Here is a 17,487-nt window from a genome sequence, read left to right as displayed (position 1 = left end):
GCATTAATGTATCAGCGGGTATCCAAAGTAGCACAACAAAAGACCTCGAAAAAAGCAAGAGTGAAAAAATTTCATGTTTGATTGACTCTGCGAAAGAATTAAGACGAATATATAACTTTCAAGAGCAATATCCTCTATTCTTCGTCATTGGGTTGTTGTTCTGGTCGGTGGGTACGACTTTATTCACGAATGGTTAATAGAATGGTTATCGTATGGACGCCTGAATGCTGATCACCAGACAAAATAACTCCAACACATGCCAAAGTTGTCTTCTAATTCATTTATGACACTTTTATGGTCTAAGTTCAGAGTTTTACTGTGTTTTATTCTGTAGGATGATTTTTTTATAACGTCACTGGGCTTAGATTCGGTGGAACCATTTTATCACAAAAGAAAACAATGATGTCTTATGCGATTAATTTTTCTAGAAGGCATTAGTTCAACCATTTGCAAATAGCTGAGACGACTTGTACAACATGGGAAGTACATCTTCAAAGTTCCGTAAAGCGCTTCAAAAGGGAGAAGAGGTAGAAGCAATGCAGCTATACTTAAAGAATCCAGATATTAAAAGAAATTTGGACCCTAACTACAGCTACGGAGAGAATTACAGTAATAATACCTTCTTACATTATGCATGTCTTTATGCTATGAAACCTTTCGTACGAGACTTCATGTCGGAAGGAGCAAATATGAACCAAAAAAACTCACTCAGTCAAACTCCTATCCATTATGTTTGTATGTCGGATAGAACTCAAGATCCAGTTATTGATAAACTAAGAGCTGAGTGTTTGTCTATGATGCTATGTTCGTGTAAAGCTGACGATATCGATGAAGAAAGTTCTGATTTGGGAGTCAAAGACCACGTAAGTTGATATTCTAACCTTTTTTTAATTTTTTAAATTCTATTTTGGACTTTCTAGTTATCATATATACGATAATGAAAATGCTTGTGTATCATACGAATATATTATATTTGGTCTTTATATTATTTTTATCAGCAAGTAAGTAAGCTTAGCTTTTTGCACAATTATATTTTAGATCTGTGTTTCGTTATATCGGTTTCCCCATCTCCAAACAAATTAACGACGTAGCAACATAAACGTCATTATCATCTTCATCTTAATTATTATCCGGACTTGTTTGGGTTTAAATAAAACGCTTTTTTGGGGGGTGTTTCTTATTTGCTTGATTTTACTTTTCACTGTTCAAGAAATCTCAATAATTCTTAGTTTTTGATAGACATATACATATATACATGTGCAAGAACGTCACAAGGATTTGATATGAACTTCCTCAGTATTGGATTATTATTTTATGGCTTGATAGTCTCATTTTTTAATCTAGCTATTGCCCCATTTAGATCTTGTCAGAAGACAATCTTGAAATGCATATAAATCATTTACATTTTTAGGGATATTTATGGTGACTCTAATCGTAATAATTTTTAAATTGAAACATTTGCTAACTTATGTATACATATACATGAGGACAATGTTACATCAAATGGGCTTATTATTCTTTCTGCATTCAATTGCAACCTCATTTTTGAAGAAAAATTCCTCTTTATATCGTTTTATTCACCATATGTAGACCAGTTGTTGAAAAAAAAGAAAGAAGAAAAAAAGGAAAAGTGTAAAATGTTGAAAAAAAAAGTTTGAAAAAATGAGCCATGTTAGGAAAACAGAAAACAGAGGCTGATATTTTCTTTTCAAACTCCTTCTTGCCATTTGAGTACCATTTGCATAATATATCCTTCTTCTTTGTATGCTTGTAGAAACAAGTCCTTTTATGCATTAAAGTCACTTTCAATTTCAATGATTACTGACACTGGTGGTCCATTAAATAACATTGTTATTCAACAGAACAATAAAATTTAGTGGGGTCTGATATCAAGCACTAATTATTAAAGCTTGATATTAGACCCCACTAAATTTTATGATGGAAATATACAAGGATTTTAAAATGTTATAAATATTCTAAAACCGCCTCCAGGCTGATTAAAGTCAGGGCACAGCTTACTCACAAATAGAATCGGATATTTAGCATGTTAGTTTTTGCAGAGGAAGAAACTGGAGAATCCTAAGAATTCAAAAACACTTTGAATCAAGAGAGAGTCATAAAAAACTCTACTCATATGTACTCCTAGAGATAGATAGATAGATAGATATTTCTAAAGGAACTTCAGGAACACAGAAATAATACAAATCTAAACCCCAAAAGGACCAAACATGTAATTTTAAATTGATTTTTTATATTTTGTTTGACAGAAAAATAACACAGCATTACACTATGCTGCTTCTTCAGGATTATACCAGTGTGTACAGGTTTGTAATCAATATATACAACACAGCTAGCTTGATTATTGATTCTCATTACCATCCGACTTAAATTTTACGGTCTACTCATCTCTGTATTCTTAAAATCTGACCCCAATAATCAAAACTTCTTTCTTATGTAATTCTTTTAAACACAAGCTAAGCCACAGTTGAATTTGACTGCATGATTTATAAGATTAAATTTTAGAGTAATAGAGTAAACTATTGTTTTCATAATATGGCATTGCTGTCACGGTGGTACTTATCAAAAGATTTCCTTTATTAATACCACCAACATGGCTACTAGTACTGTACCATAGCTTTGGTGTTTGGCTCTCTTGGGATTTGAAGAAAGAAATATTGTCTTCCATCTTTATTGAAGAAATAGAAAATGTGTGTGCATGCTGTGTGCAGTTATAAAGTATGTGGGGGCTGGCAGAACATGAGAGATGTGTTAGGAGAAGCATGACTCATAGAGGAGTGCTTCTCCACATCTATCAAGTGTTCTGCCAATCCCCAAGTGCTTTATAACTCCACACAGCACAGCAAGCAAGTTTTTTATTCCTTTCATAAAATACCATTATTTTAGATAGTACCAATGCAACTGAAAGTCTGTGTGCATGCTGTGTGCTATCAAAATACATGCTCCTAACCAATCAGAACACAAGATTTATAACACTTATAACGTTCAATAATGGTGCCACTTTTAATTTTTCTTAAATGTCCTGAATCTCTGGGCTGATCAAAATCAGGCTCATTAGGTTTTATAGAGGAAGGAGAGAACCAGAGAACCTGAAGGAAAGTACCAACCCCAAAATCAGGGGAGAGATCTAACAAATTCTTTTCAAAATCCAAGGTTTGCTTTTCCAATGGGTCTGGTATCTTGTCAAAGCACTTACTGTACATTATTTTATGTCTTGTAATCACTTTTTCCATGTTCAGATACTTGTAGCTAATGGTGTTCCTCTGTATGAAGAGAATGACGATAACCAGACAGCTTGTGACTGTGCCATTCAAGGAAACTTTTCAGAAATAGCATCATTCTTAGAATCCAAAATGGTATTTTCTGTAAGTATATACTGTATTGAAGACTCATGGACTCAGAGGTTGATCAAATTTAAAATAGCTTTCATAGCTGTACAGAGGTGGATGTACTTTTCTTAGTTTAATACATGTACAGGAGAAGAAGAAAATGGGAATGCCTAAAAATTATTTTTCTGCACTAGGAAAAAGGGTAGGATGGACAGATCTAGGATTTGAAGTAGTGTTGTTCACAAGATTATGAAAATATGCACCTATTTTAATCCCAGCCTATAGAAGAAGGGTGCACAGGCACCAAATTACCTCGCCTTAAATCAAAAGGCAAAAAAATGCAGACAACTATTTTGAGCCGGTTTTTTTGACAGGGTTATTATATTTCATGATTCTTTCCACATAGGATGCAGTCACAGACTCCAGAGAAGCTGAGGTTCATCTACAACTAGCTCAAGAAGAAATGCAGGTAAACATATAATTGCCTACTCAGGAATCCTTGGTTTTCAATTTAATCCGAATCTTAATTTAACTTAATTACGCATTTTTAAAAATCTTATGTATATATTTTAATTTCTGTAGGAGTAAGATAAATCAGACTCTGCAGAGGGAAAGGGATGTGAAGTCTTTGCCCCCCAGATGCCCCTTTCTCCTTGCCCCCTTAACCCATACTTACCCACCCTTATGGAAAGAGTGGTCTAGACATCATTCCTGTTAAAGATGCTTTAAAACATTGAATTTTATGGATAAGCTCAGTTGAACGACAGTTGACGAAATTGATATCACATACTTCTTGGAAAAGATTGTAGATATAGTTGTAAAATGAGGGGAAAGTCATTCAATGCCATATTTCTGTTCTATATTTTTGCATTTACATAACCAGCCCCACAGAGGACTGTGTGCACAAGACTTACAAGAAGCGAAAGACCAACTGCTGGTAGAAACAGCAGATATGTTGATGGTTAGTAAATTATTATATAAAGGTACCCTCCTCTCAATCTCATTTATTTATTATTTTATTTTGTTTAAATGTTTTACCAACAATTCTAAATATCTTCATTTAGTCTTTTATTTTTGCTTTGGCTTTGACTGTGCCATGCTATGTTAAGTTATATAAAACTGTTATACATAAAAATCTGTTTTCTGGAGAATTTGTGGTGGCAATGTAAGTTGGATAAAAGAAGAAAGGAAGGAAGGAAGGAAGGGAAAAAAGGAAGAAAAAAGAAAGGGAGAAAGGGAGGGAGGAATGAAGAGATATCTACAAATTTTTAAAAACTTGCAAATCCTCTCAGTATCCCATTTTCAGTTTCTTCCACAGCTGATGAAACGCCACTACTTTCATCTATTTCATTTTCAACTCTTTCAATTTCACTTCATTTTTTCAGGTGCCATTGTTTACTGCAGAAGCATTATTGAGAGATTATGGTAAATGTAAAATGGTGATGTTTTACACTTGCACCAGTACAGTTTCAGAAGAGATCTCTAGGACATCTGATGTACTTATATCTTGATGAATTAATGGCTTAACACTTCTATACCACTGCATATTTTTGTTCTATTCATTCGTTCAATTTGTCCATAACATTCTTCCTTTCATCCATCCATCCATCCATCGTTCCATCGATCCACTCATTCATTGCTTTTTCCTTATCATATTCAAGAATGGTCCAGAGAAAAGTTAGTTGAAGCTTGGATGAATGATGCAAAAGCGGCATGTGAAAAAGCAGGAGTGAAACTTCCTGAAGGTGAGCTTACAACTCATAAATATCAATCTCTTCTTTTGCATATAATGACTAGTAGCATGTTCTGAAAACCATGTGCACTTGAAAAATACTGCACTTATTAATAAAAAAAACCTCAATTTATTAATACTTTGAAACAACCTGTGGGCTGACAAAAGTCAGGACAATGGCTAATTCACAGATGGAATTCGAATTCAGCATGTTAGGTTTTGCCAAGGAAGGAAAACCAAAGAACTCAGGAAAAACCCTTGAATCAAGGGACATGAGACCCAACACATTTTACCCACTTGTGATGTGGCGTCCAGTAATTGAACCCAAGACCCCAGAGGTAAATGGCTATGGTGAAGTGAGAGGTCTTGAGCACATGGTGAATGTACCATTTTCCTGCCAATACACATGCATACACAGTTCATCTTTAGAGTTCAAATCCATGGGTTTAGTAAAAAAAATATGCCCCCCTTCACCCTCCCTTACTATGGCACTGGTGAATGAGCTGCCACTACATCATCTTTGATTTCCATGTCTGTTTTGACTTTCCTTTCTGCTTTGCTTGCTTTCCTTCAGGATACACAGACGGAGACATAGATACATTCACATTCAGACATGAGGACAGAACAGCTTCTCCCAAGACCTCAGTAAGTTTGGTTAGCATGTGGCCTCCAGAGGTACAGGTCCATGGTTCGATCCTAAACTGGGATCTACACTTTTGTTTCAACTTCTCTCTGTTCTGTGTAGCTTTAGCTTTAAATACCTGCAATAAAGAGCACCAATAGTATGGGGGCTAAGGGTGCACCTCTGAATGGTTATACATGAGCCACTGGCTTGTAAGAATTGGGCAATGACTCCTTGCATTATTGAAGTAAAATAAATGACCTTTTCCTTTTTTTATTTGTTGGTCCTAATGATTCAGTGTTATATTCTGCTTGCTAATAGTATTTTTTTATTGTAGGAGCATTGCTTGATCTGTGCTGATGAAATAGATGAACTATTAGCCTTGTCCTGTGGGCATGCTACTTGCTATAACTGTTGGGAAAGGTTGGTAGAGTACTACTAATAGTTGCAGCATATCAGGTGATGATGCAAAGGGTCTACAGCATTCTAAAAAACTTTCAGAATGTCACTCCAAACCGAAAGTGTTGCTAAACCAAGGCTTCAGCTATAGCCTATGCCTAGCATAAATATCATTCCTTTCTTCCTTCCTTCCTGCCTGCCTGCCTGCCTGCCTGCCTGCCTCAGGCTCATTTGTTTCCTTCTTTCATTCACTCATTTGTTTCTTTCTTTCATTCACTCATTTGTTTCCTTCTTTCATTCACTCATTTGTTTCTTTCTTTCATTCACTCATTTGTTTCCTTCTTTCATTCACTCATTTGTTTCTTTCTTTCATTCACTCATTTGTTTCCTTCTTTCATTCACTCATTTGTTTCTTTCTTTCATTCACTCATTTGTTTCCTTCTTTCATTCACTCATTTGTTTCTTTCTTTCATTCACTCATTTGTTTCCTTCTTTCATTCACTCATTTGTTTCTTTCTTTCATTCACTCATTTGTTTCCTTCTTTCATTCACTCATTTGTTTCTTTCTTTCATTCACTCATTTGTTTCTTTCTTTCATTCACTCATTTGTTTCTTTCTTTCATTCATTCATTTGTTTGTTTCTTTCATTCATTCATTCATTTGTTTCTTTCTTTCATTCATTTAATCGTTTATTTCCTTTTTCTTTCATTCATTTCTTCCTTCCTTCCATTCTTTCTTCCTTCCTTCAATTCTTTCTATCATTCATTCATTTAATCATTTCTTTCTTTCTTTTTTATTCATTTGTTTGTTTGTTTGTTTGTTTGTTTCTTTCATTCCTTTCTTTCGTTTGTTCGTTTTTTCTATACATCGAATCAAAAGCTGAAGAACAATTTGAATAACTATTGTTCTGGACTGACTAGACTCTCTTACATATGAAAACCCTTTCGTTTCCATGTGAACAAGAGGCTAGTCAGACCAGAACAATGGTTATTCAAATTCCTAGTTTAATTCGATGTATAACTTATTTCATATTCAGATATCTCAATATCAAAATCAAAGAAGGAGATGCTCATAATATTCAGTGTCCTGCATTAAAATGCAATACCCTTGTTCCGTTGGTAAGTTGATAGCAATTAGATCCTGGGAGGGGGGAGGGGAGGACTATTTGATAAGGCTCCTCCTTAGAAGATAATGCTAATCTAGCTGAAAAGATGCATAAATCGATATTAGACAAATAAGAAATCGTATTCCCCATTGAAAATGTCTATAAAAGTTAAATGAATTATACCATTTTTGAGTTCCCAAATAACCGCTTTGTTTATTCACAAATACCAACGGTAAAGTGGAAAAGAATCACAACGGCTTCAACAATACAAACTTTGAAATCCAAAACGCTTTGAAAATTCCACGTACCTTTATTGGAACACACGAATATTATACACAAAATCGAGGCTAAGGCTTGAGCAACAGATATATTGACATGATTGATCCACAGGAAACCATTGAAAAGCTAGTTTCAAGAGAGATGGCAAGTCGTTACTTACTGTTTGATATTAAGGTTTGTGAATATATTATAGAATACAGGGCCCGGTCGTGGATAGCGCTTTACGATGGATAAATCTTATCCAGTGGTCAAATTTATTGGACAACAGCATCAACTTATCCTCTAGATACATTATTATATTCCTACGCGGCATTGAATATATTTGGTGATCCATGTTGTTCCATACATCAAGTACCATGCTTGTTGGTGTGACGTAAGCTATTGTCATTACTATGCCAACCAGAGTTTATCCTGGTCCCAGCGTTGCTTCGCAGCCCTCTCGCCGCTTCGCGGCTAAAAATATACGTGGAGAAAAATCGTCGGGCCCCTGGGACCAGGGTAACCAGAGTTCGATTCGGTGATGAAACAAAGTTGGCAAATTAACATTACAATGCTAATGTTTGTAAACACTAACTAGCGCTATATGACTAAAGCCTCGCAATCAAGTCTGCATTTTAAGACATCGAACATGGTCTATTATGTCTTGTTCTGTATCATCCCTCCATGCCCTGGGGTCCAGAAGTTATTTGTTTTCCGTCATTTGCTGTTTTGACGGGAAGTCGCAAACACAGGAAGCGAAGTAGAACCTCTGGAGCCCAGGGTAATCCCTCCAGCACTAAAATCAGTGAACTTTTGTTAATACAGGCATTCGTAGAATCCAATCCTAACATTAAGTGGTGCCCAGCCCAGGGCTGTGGTCGCGCAGTGCGTCTACCTCCTAGTGCTTCTCCGCTTGTTGACCCCGCTAGAACCCTGGCAAGAAGACGGAGAGAAGAAACACCATGCTTGATGGTAGACTGCGGCAGTGCACATTATTTTTGCTGGTAAAAAGAGTTTGCCTTTTAATTGGAAAATAAACCTCTACCTTGGGCGTAATGTTTTCCCATTTCAGACCACATGTCATTCCCTAGAGTATCATTTCTATGTTTAATGGTTGCACATGAGAAGAAACATGAATATGGAAACAACTCAAAGAATCTTATTTTCAAGAGAATGACACGAGGTCTGATATGAGAAAACATTACGCCAAAGCTACAGGGGTATATTAGTGACGACGTTTCGATGTCGACATGACATTATTTTCAAAGGGACGTGTGCAAATGTTGAACATATAGAGTCAGTTAAAATGAACAGTTTCGCAATGGAATCCAATTATGTATTGAGTATCGGGGTTTATGTTCTCGGGCAAGGAACACTTCGTAAATTAGGGTTGAAATTCTAATCCGTACTTTTCTTCAAAATGAAAAAAAGAATTTTTCTAAAACGTTAGACTCGGTGATGTTTTTATCTTCATGGTTTCTCCTTGACAAAATGGCAATTCATTTTCCTTCTACAAACCTCTTCAAAATAGTAAGCGTACTCGGCTGTTTTCGAGGTGTTTTTTTTTACCTGCCGCTAGTCGAGCGTGCGAGAGCTACAGAGGAGCCTACTTTTAAACGTAACAATACTCGCAGTATCGCAGTAATAGTAGTGTTTGAAATCATCTGTTTTTTATGTTTCGGTGTGTTCAGGCACTGTTTACAGGAAGTACATGAGCCATGCACATGTGAGCTGTGGGACAAATGGATAAAGAAGATCGCTGAAATGCTTCCCAAGATTCCTACACTGAAAGAGAAAGAGGGTAAGTGCCGCAGTTCGTATGTAAATAGTTCATCCATAGGCCTTTTCTGAGTTCGATAAACAGGATGCATTATGGTCTAGATTCGGTACGAGCAACACCATATAAGGCATGATGTTTGTACTGAAACTAGACCACAATTCACCATGCTCACTATCTCAAAAAAGGTCTATGACTACGCCCTTTCTTCTCTTTCTCTTACGTAATAAAGTGTACCTGGATATGTAAACGTTTTTGTTGACTGTCTCCAAAGGTGGATAAGCTGTCAGAAAATATTAGGGGGTGGGGGGGATCATGTGTAATGTTGTTTACATGCGGCGCGGAAACACCAAATGTTTCTGTTAAAACATATTTTTCTTATCGGAAGCATGATTTGAGTGTACTAATGTTTTGCATGCGGCTAAACTGGGAAGTCTATGAAACATGCGCGCTGTAAACATATATCTTGTTCAGCCCAGGACTTTAGACTTCTGGGCATGCATGTAATAAGCATTGTTGGTGCGCTGTTAATACGCCTTTCTGCGCTGTGAAGAGCTTCGATCCAATCCTTTTTGACCCTCCATCACACGTGAGAAGAGGTACTTATTGGTTTTCTCCTTCGCTTCCAATTTTCTTTTTCGAGTGCAAAAGTGAATTGATTCGTAAAACCTGTTATATTTTTTAATCAATTTCATCCTTTGAGGTGGCGTCCCGCTTAGTTTGACTCTGTCATGTTTTAGTTAGAGTTGATTTTCCTGTCTGAATTTGTACAGTTTTGGAAGAATGTCCCGAAACGGAAAAAGTGGCCAACACTCTGTGGCTGGTGACCAACTCCAAACCTTGTCCAAACTGCAAGTAAGTGGTTGTAATGTAGAATACGAATGACGTATGACGTGACACACTTTCCTTTACATCATAAAAAAGAAAGCTTTCAGATTATGACTTTAACAAATCGAAGTCAGTTTTCTATGGGTCTGTACTGTAATCGAACATGAAATGACGTCAAAAATGATCCAAACTCAAGTGGAACCACGAGCGCAGCGAGTGCAACGACCAAATAAGAAAGTAAAAAACAACCAGACAAGCAAGCAAACGAACAAACAAAAAATATAAAATACAAACAACAACCGGCTCAAAGAACGAACAGCGCGAATAAAAAGGAATGAAAAGAGCGATTTCGATGACATTTATCATTCATTTATTAACATTTTAGGTCGCCAATCCAGAAGACAGAAGGCTGTAATCATATGAAATGTTCAAAGGTACCCAAGAAGAAACACTCCAGAACTTTGTCCGCCACGCATGTTGGGGGGCACATAATTTTTTAAATATCTTACTTATTTATTGCTGTTTTTTATATGTGGGAAAATATAAATATGGTCACTGATGTTAAAATTTGAAATCGCAGTTAAGTTTTGTTGTATGTTTTTTTTTTAACCTTGGCAACATATTGTTACTTACGTATATGAGTCCTGCAAGTCAGTGCCACGTTTCCCACTCGAATGGGGGGGTCGCATGAGGGGTGGGGGAGGGGGAGGATTTTCCTTTGTTGCAAGGAGTAATATTTCGTAAAAGTAAAGTAGAGTGCATAAGGGGTGGTAACTTATTGTTACTTACCGTGTAAGTCTTTTAGGTCAGTGCCACGTTTCCCACTCCAATGGGAGAGGGGGGGGGGTTGGGATGGAGCTTGCATCTTGTGTCACGGATGTACTGTTTATGGTAATCGACTGTTTCTAAATTTGAAATCGTTTTTGTCGTTTTTTTTATAGTGCAAACATGAATTTTGTTGGGTTTGTCTTGAGCTGTGGAAGAAGCATAGCTCAGCTACTGGAGGTTACTTCAGGTATTCATAGTTACATCAGTTACAAATCACACAATAGTGAATTAAACTCTGTTACAGTAGTTTCCATAGTAGGCAAGGTCACGTACAAGAAGTGTTTGTACAACACGTGTTTGTACCACACATGAAGTACCTAAAGCCTCGCAATTAAGTTTGAATTTTAAAATATTAAACTTGGCCTATTTCCAAAATATTTGAAATATTGATCAGTATTTTTGTTGTTGTGATAGGTGTAACAGATACGAGATCATACGTAAATTGAACATTGACTGCGTTGATTCCATAAGAAATGTAAGTACATCTAACACCTAACAAATTAGAAAAGAAAACCACGTGGTTTAAATACGAAGTTTTTCTGAGCTTCCACCGGAAGTAGCTGGCCGTCAAAATTATATTTAAAAAATTAAATCCCAACTTTCAAGTTTTGCAATTTGTTCAAAAATAATTACATGGTATATGATTGTTTATAGAAATCGTGTAGCATTTTGAATTGCAAAATTTCTACTGTGGCCTTACATACCTCAACCACCCTTTCCTTATTAGGGAAGCACGGGTATGCTTCTAATTTGCCACTCACCAATGCGACCCAGGTTGGAGCCCTGCCGGGCTTGGTGTCGTATGTGAGTAGAGTTGTTTGTTGGTTCTCTCCTGTACTTCGAGAGTTTTTCCTCCCTCCACAAAAATCAACAGTCTAAATTCTAATTCTTTCTATCGGCTGCCTTATCAATTGGGTTGCAATGAGGTATTAAAAAAAAATAATGTTTGACGGTCATTTGAGTAAAGTATCGACATCAAAATAGGATCCCATGAAAAATTTCATAGTATCCTCAAACGTAGTCATTTCTTTGCTTTCTTTGCTTTCTTTGCTTTCTTTGCTTTCTTTGCTTTCTTTGCTTTCTTTGCTTTCTTTGCTTTCTTTGCTTTCTTTGCTTTGCTTTCTCCTCCCCGTCCACTCCCTTGCCAAGAATCATATCAGCCCATATACAGCTATTTCTAAAAAGGTTTGTGAAGATTTTGCTGCATGTTACATGTTGTACGTTGCATACCAAGCTGTAAGTGTATTGTATATAATGCCAGCATAGAAGAAAATATGCCGGAAAACTCATTTGCAACAACTCCAGTTAAGGTTTATTCCTTTTTTGTTGCTCCTCTTACAGGCATCAGAAAAGAACATGTCGATTCAAAAACTCAATTACTTTCTTCACTACTACTCTCGCTTCAAAAACCACGAAAACAGCTTCAAGGTTTGTTTCAACAAAGTACTTATTTAATCCTGTAGCTATGAATACTGTCCTGAGTGGGCGAACACGATGCACATCACGATCACAAACACAACCCCTCCCCCCCGTTAGCACAGTTGGTAAGAGCGTCGGTCGTAGTTCGACTGTCAAGGCCTGACCAACGCTCAGGGTCTTAGAATAACTGAGGAAAAGGTGCTGCATTCGTATACGTCTGCAAATGTTTAGACCTTATCTAAACGTGGCTCGGATGAGAACGTTAATGGCAGTCCCGTCCCTATTCAACTTTAGAGACGTTAAAAACGCACCACGAGTTTATCACGTGAATAACTGTCAAGCGTTATTCTCTGCAAACATTTTATGGTTAAATTTGTTCACTATCACTCGGCTTCTCAGCTGTGGTTGAGAACCGTGGATATATGTTTTTTTTCGGGGTTGTGCATCTTATCCGAATTAAAGAACCTCAACGAATCACGACGCCGGAGAAACGATTGTCACTACTGATATAGAGATATACAAAAAGTGGTTTATAAGCTTTTGTTCTTCTTCCACCAGTTGGAGGAACCATTACTGGGAGCTGCGAAAGAAAAAATGACAGCCCTAGCTATGTCTGCATTAGAAAATGGTGAGTTTGCAGATTAAGCCTTGTAGTTACTCGTAACAGTAACAGACATACAGTTGCAGTCGAAATTTGCTTTTGTTAGCTGAAATTCGTTTCAGTCGCAATCACGGTAAAAGCCATAAAGATATAATTAATAGAGGCTTGCACCATCACGTGATGGCGGCCATGATCGGAGGCTGGAACAATTAATTGGGTCTAATCTCATTTATATAAAAAAGAATTCGATTTCCCAAGGTAAAAAAGACTCTTGTGCCTCCTGTAATGGCTGCCATTATATGATCTGACTAAATTCAGTGCAAACTTCATCCCTGCGTTATTTTTTGTGTATAGAGTTGTTTTTTTGGTTTTGTCCTGTGCTTCTAGATTTTTTAAGCTCTTTTATTTTCTTCCCTTTTAAAAAAATCTTCTTCAACACGTCACTCCATATTTCATCTATACCCTGAAAAAGCCCGTCTAGGCTTCGCTAAGTCAGGGCATGGACAACTCACAGATCGAATTAGAATTTAGCATGTCAGGTTTTGCGGAGGGAGAAAACAGGAGAACCTGGAGCCGAAAAATCCTCGAATCATAGGAGAGAACAAACAAACTTTACTTACATGTGATGCGGAGTCAATAAATGGAACTCGAGACCCCAGAGATGAGAGGCGAATCCCGGGGTAGTGACTCCGGGGTAAAAGTATGCTTGTCGTATCTCTCTGGGGTAAAACATCGTCCATCCACATCTTTGAAGAAATTCCGGTATCTTTTAGGGGTATTCTTGATTATTTCCGACGAGCATACCCAATAGTTTTAATTCGGAGCCTTTATCAAATGAAACCATTTCAGATACATCGCTGGATGGTGTGGATACCAGTTTTGTAGAGGACGCAGTTCGTGAGCTGCTCAAGGCTCGTCGAGTACTCAAGGCTTCTTACGCTTATGGATACTTTCTAGATAGCAGCAAGGAAAAGAAAACAATTTTCGAGTTTATGCAGGTAAGATTATCCCCCCTCCCTCTATACTAGACTTGACACTTGTCAGCTCCCTAGGGATATACTTGGAGAATCAAAGTTAGCGAATAGGTGTTTCACTTCTGGGATAATGATTCCTGGACTCACGTGTGAGTAAAGTTTTTTAGGTCTCCCATTGGAGAGCTTTTCTCCAGATTCTCTGATTTTCATCCCTCTGCATAACCTAACAAGCTAATGATTCCGATATCGATATGTGAGTTAGTCCTGCCTGACTCTGCAGCATTTACGAAGCCGCGTTGATGCGGCCTTTACGAAGCGTTATTTTGACTATTATTTTGTCTTCGTCGACAGACCGAAGTAGAAGAAGTAACCGAAAACTTATCCCAGATGGTGGCTAGACCATATTTACGAACTCCTCGATCTAAAATCATCCAAACCACCGCATTTTTGCGCAATAAAAGACAAACGTTTTTGTTAGCTTTATCACGTGGGCTGATTCCAGATGAAGAGCTTCCAGAACGATTCGTTTCCAAGTAAGAGAACTTTTTTATTTCTATTTATTTTATTTTTTATATTATATCTTCACCCTCACCCTCACCCTCACCCTCACCCTCACCCTCACCCTCACCCTCACCCTCACCCTCACCCTCACCCTCACCCTCACCCTCACCCTCACCCTCACCCTCACCCTCACCCTCTCCCTCATCCTTCAAATAACTATTATATTTATCCATCAGGCTGGAATCTCTTACTAGAGTACCAACATCGTCTGATGATGAGGTAAGTTGAAATGACTACCCGACCTTAAATTTGGGCCTAACGTTTTTTTCCTATTCATGAAAACGAAATTGCCCTACTAGCATAGTTCTATTCTATCCTTCGTTTTCGGAGAGTAAAATTAGCAGGGGTTGGACGAAATCTGCCGAATTCTGAACGATATCCAGGTGCAAAGCGATATTTTTAAGTTTGAAATTTTACTTTTGTATTCAAGTCTGATGAAGGTGAAGATAACTACAATGAAATTCGCCGAGTGATTGAATCCTCCATTCGTGAACAGCTGGCAGGCAGACCCTTCTCGGATAATAATTCACCTGACAGTAGCCCAAGTTGTAGACCAGAGGGACTGATGGGGTTGTGTTCTAGGATTGGCTGTCTTAACCCTCGTCTCAATAGACAATACACAGGGCAGTTGTCTTCGTACTGCTGTTACGACTGTCTGAGGATTGATAAGAGAAACAAGAGATTAAGGAAAAAGAAACAAGGTAATGGTAGAAGAAATTAGCTTTGGCCTAATGTCCACGTGTCATTCCCTTGAGGCGCCTCACTAGCTACCCCAAAGCCCTCATCAGACAAGCGTAAACCAACGCAAAACAACTTCCTCCATTCTCTTGCGTTTGCGCTTGCATCGCTTCTTTTCATAGTAAAAACATGGAATTTTGTCTCCTTGTGTCGGCTTGATAAATTCATTGATTTTCTTGCAGAAAAACGACGCCGAGAAGCCGAGAGACAAGCTGCCATGCCAGTAGCAAATTTCGAGGACACACAACTTGACTTAGACTTAATGCGCGCGATTGAGCTTTCCTTGGACAAGCCAAGTTGCTCGTCTAAACGACAGTTAACGCGTCAGCATTCTAGTTCTTCCAGTAGTTCAGCTTCATCCGAAGAAAATCATGCCCAACAAGAAACTGCGCGCAACTTAGTTGAAGAAGAGAACACTTCTCTTCAAAAAGCTTTGGAATTATCGTATGGTATCTTAGTTAAAGGTTAGTATTTGTACAACTCGTAACAAGAACATCACACATGGACACAAGAACGCCACTTACGACATGGAACTAAGGTGACACGAGCATTTGCATCATGAAACTACACAGAACACGACCATTCAGATTTTGAAACTGCGCAGAGCACGAACATGCAAAACACATAATATTGTGAGGGACAAGGCATGCGCAACATGAAACTGTTGGGACACGGCCACACGGAACTCAAAACAGCTTCCCAAAAAGGGGCATGCGCAACATGGACTGTGTGGGACTTGGCCATGCGCAACTCAAAACATCTCCAAACAGGGTCATGCGCAACACAGACTGTGTGGTACATGGCCATGCGCAACTCAAAACAGCTCAAACAGGGCCATGCACATAAAGAAACTGTGTGGGACACGGCCATGCGCAACATGAAACTATTTGGGGCACAGCCATGTGCAACTCAAAACAGCTCCAAACAGGGCCATGCTCAACACAAAACTGTGTGGGACACAGCCATGTTCTACTCTAAACAGCTCCAAACTGGGCCATGTAATAAAAATACGAATTTGAATAAGGAAGAAAATTCGCAAAGCATCTTTGTAGTAGGAGTCAAATGATGCCATCTTGCAAACTCAGAACAAGGCTACTTTTAAGACTGGTTCCAGAGGTAGAATGTTTAAGCTCACTTGTAACTTTGTTTTAGAGCCAACATTAGAGTCATCATCAAGACAGGATCAAGACTTGGATCTGATGAAAGCCATCCAGTTAAGTCTTGAAGGTGAGGGGAGTACCGCAACAGCACCACAGAGTAGCCTGGATACAGAAACTACATCAACTTGCATATCTTTACCACCAGATGACAATGAATCATCTTCTGGTTATCAAAACGATCCAACAACAAAACATGTTAGTGACAACAACAAGTGACTAAGAAAACTTAAAAAGATTGGAAAATCCACTTGAGACTTTTCTGAGCAAGATATGTTTATTGCTTTTAGGGTGGGATATAGCTTGTAAAAATGAAACTATATTTGATTTCTATGGTAAATAATAGTTTTTAAAATTAAAATTACAAAAAAAGTGTTAAATAAGGGCCTGGTTTGCCCAGCAAAGTATTTTTTAAATGGTTCACATTGTCTCAACTGACAGTGTTGACTTCCAGTTGAATAATTGATGTTGGTTGTTGTATTGAAGTTCACGTCAATCTCTTCATAAGAGCCTTTGAGTTATATATATGTCTTCACTTGTCATTACTGGAAAACATAGAAACAAACCTCAAGGGAATGACATGTGGTCTGAAATAAAAAAAAATTATTACACCCAAAGCAAGAGGTCAAAAATAAATGCTTCTGCTTTGACTTGATGAACCACGACTCTTCACAAGACATCAACAGTTTAGTGACAAATAAAAATGAAAAGCTATAAAGGGCACAATATCACAAGCTCAAATAATTCTGTAACTCATTCTTTCTAATCCATTCTATCAAATCAAATAGCCATGCACATATCACAGGGGAAAACTGTTTGTGAATAAAAAGTTACTTATAATGTGTTGTTTTACTAAATATCTATTTAAAAAATCCCTGCTAGCAGAGTCTCCCTTGTTGGCAATTCTAGATTGGCAGTCTTCCATTTTCTCTGCCAAGAATTGTCAATGAGGAAGACTCTGCTAGCAGGGCAAAAAACAGAAGAGCAAGCAAACGTTGAACTAATTTTTCTTTAATTTTTCCAAAGGTGCCACCCTGCAACTATATTGAACTATTAACAAAAGTATCTCTCATGTTTATTTTTCTGGGAAGGGAAAACTAGCATGGATCGTGGTAGGGAAGGGCATAAGTTATCATAGATT

At 37.7% G+C, this 17,487-nt stretch overlaps 1 protein-coding gene across 1 annotated transcript; it reads left to right on the top strand.

Annotated features, from left to right (window-relative positions):
• The first annotated feature begins 28 nt into the window (after positions 1-28).
• LOC116295800 (ankyrin repeat and IBR domain-containing protein 1) lies at positions 29-17,186 on the top strand. Its single transcript, XM_031703735.2, has 25 exons — positions 29-863; positions 2,268-2,324; positions 3,258-3,383; positions 3,754-3,816; positions 4,231-4,308; positions 4,733-4,772; positions 5,009-5,092; positions 5,654-5,724; positions 6,039-6,124; positions 7,137-7,218; positions 7,596-7,658; positions 8,289-8,467; positions 9,155-9,264; positions 10,014-10,095; positions 10,454-10,502; positions 11,010-11,083; positions 11,311-11,371; positions 12,238-12,324; positions 12,874-12,943; positions 13,766-13,914; positions 14,242-14,423; positions 14,628-14,670; positions 14,882-15,152; positions 15,372-15,653; positions 16,342-17,186. Exons 1-25 carry the CDS (start codon positions 477-479, stop codon positions 16,563-16,565), a joined length of 3,000 nt encoding a protein of 999 aa, XP_031559595.2. The 5' UTR covers positions 29-476; the 3' UTR covers positions 16,566-17,186.
• The last annotated feature ends 301 nt before the right edge of the window (positions 17,187-17,487 follow it).

This window comes from Actinia tenebrosa, unplaced genomic scaffold, assembly GCF_029948245.1.
Source record: "Actinia tenebrosa isolate PJP-AT-01 unplaced genomic scaffold, QUT_ActTen_1.0 PGA_scaffold1__47_contigs__length_23844297, whole genome shotgun sequence".
In the NCBI taxonomy this organism is placed as follows: Eukaryota; Metazoa; Cnidaria; class Anthozoa; order Actiniaria; family Actiniidae; genus Actinia; species Actinia tenebrosa.
The sequence above is the reverse complement of the archived record's forward strand: the minus strand, read 5'-3'. Positions and strand labels throughout refer to the sequence as shown.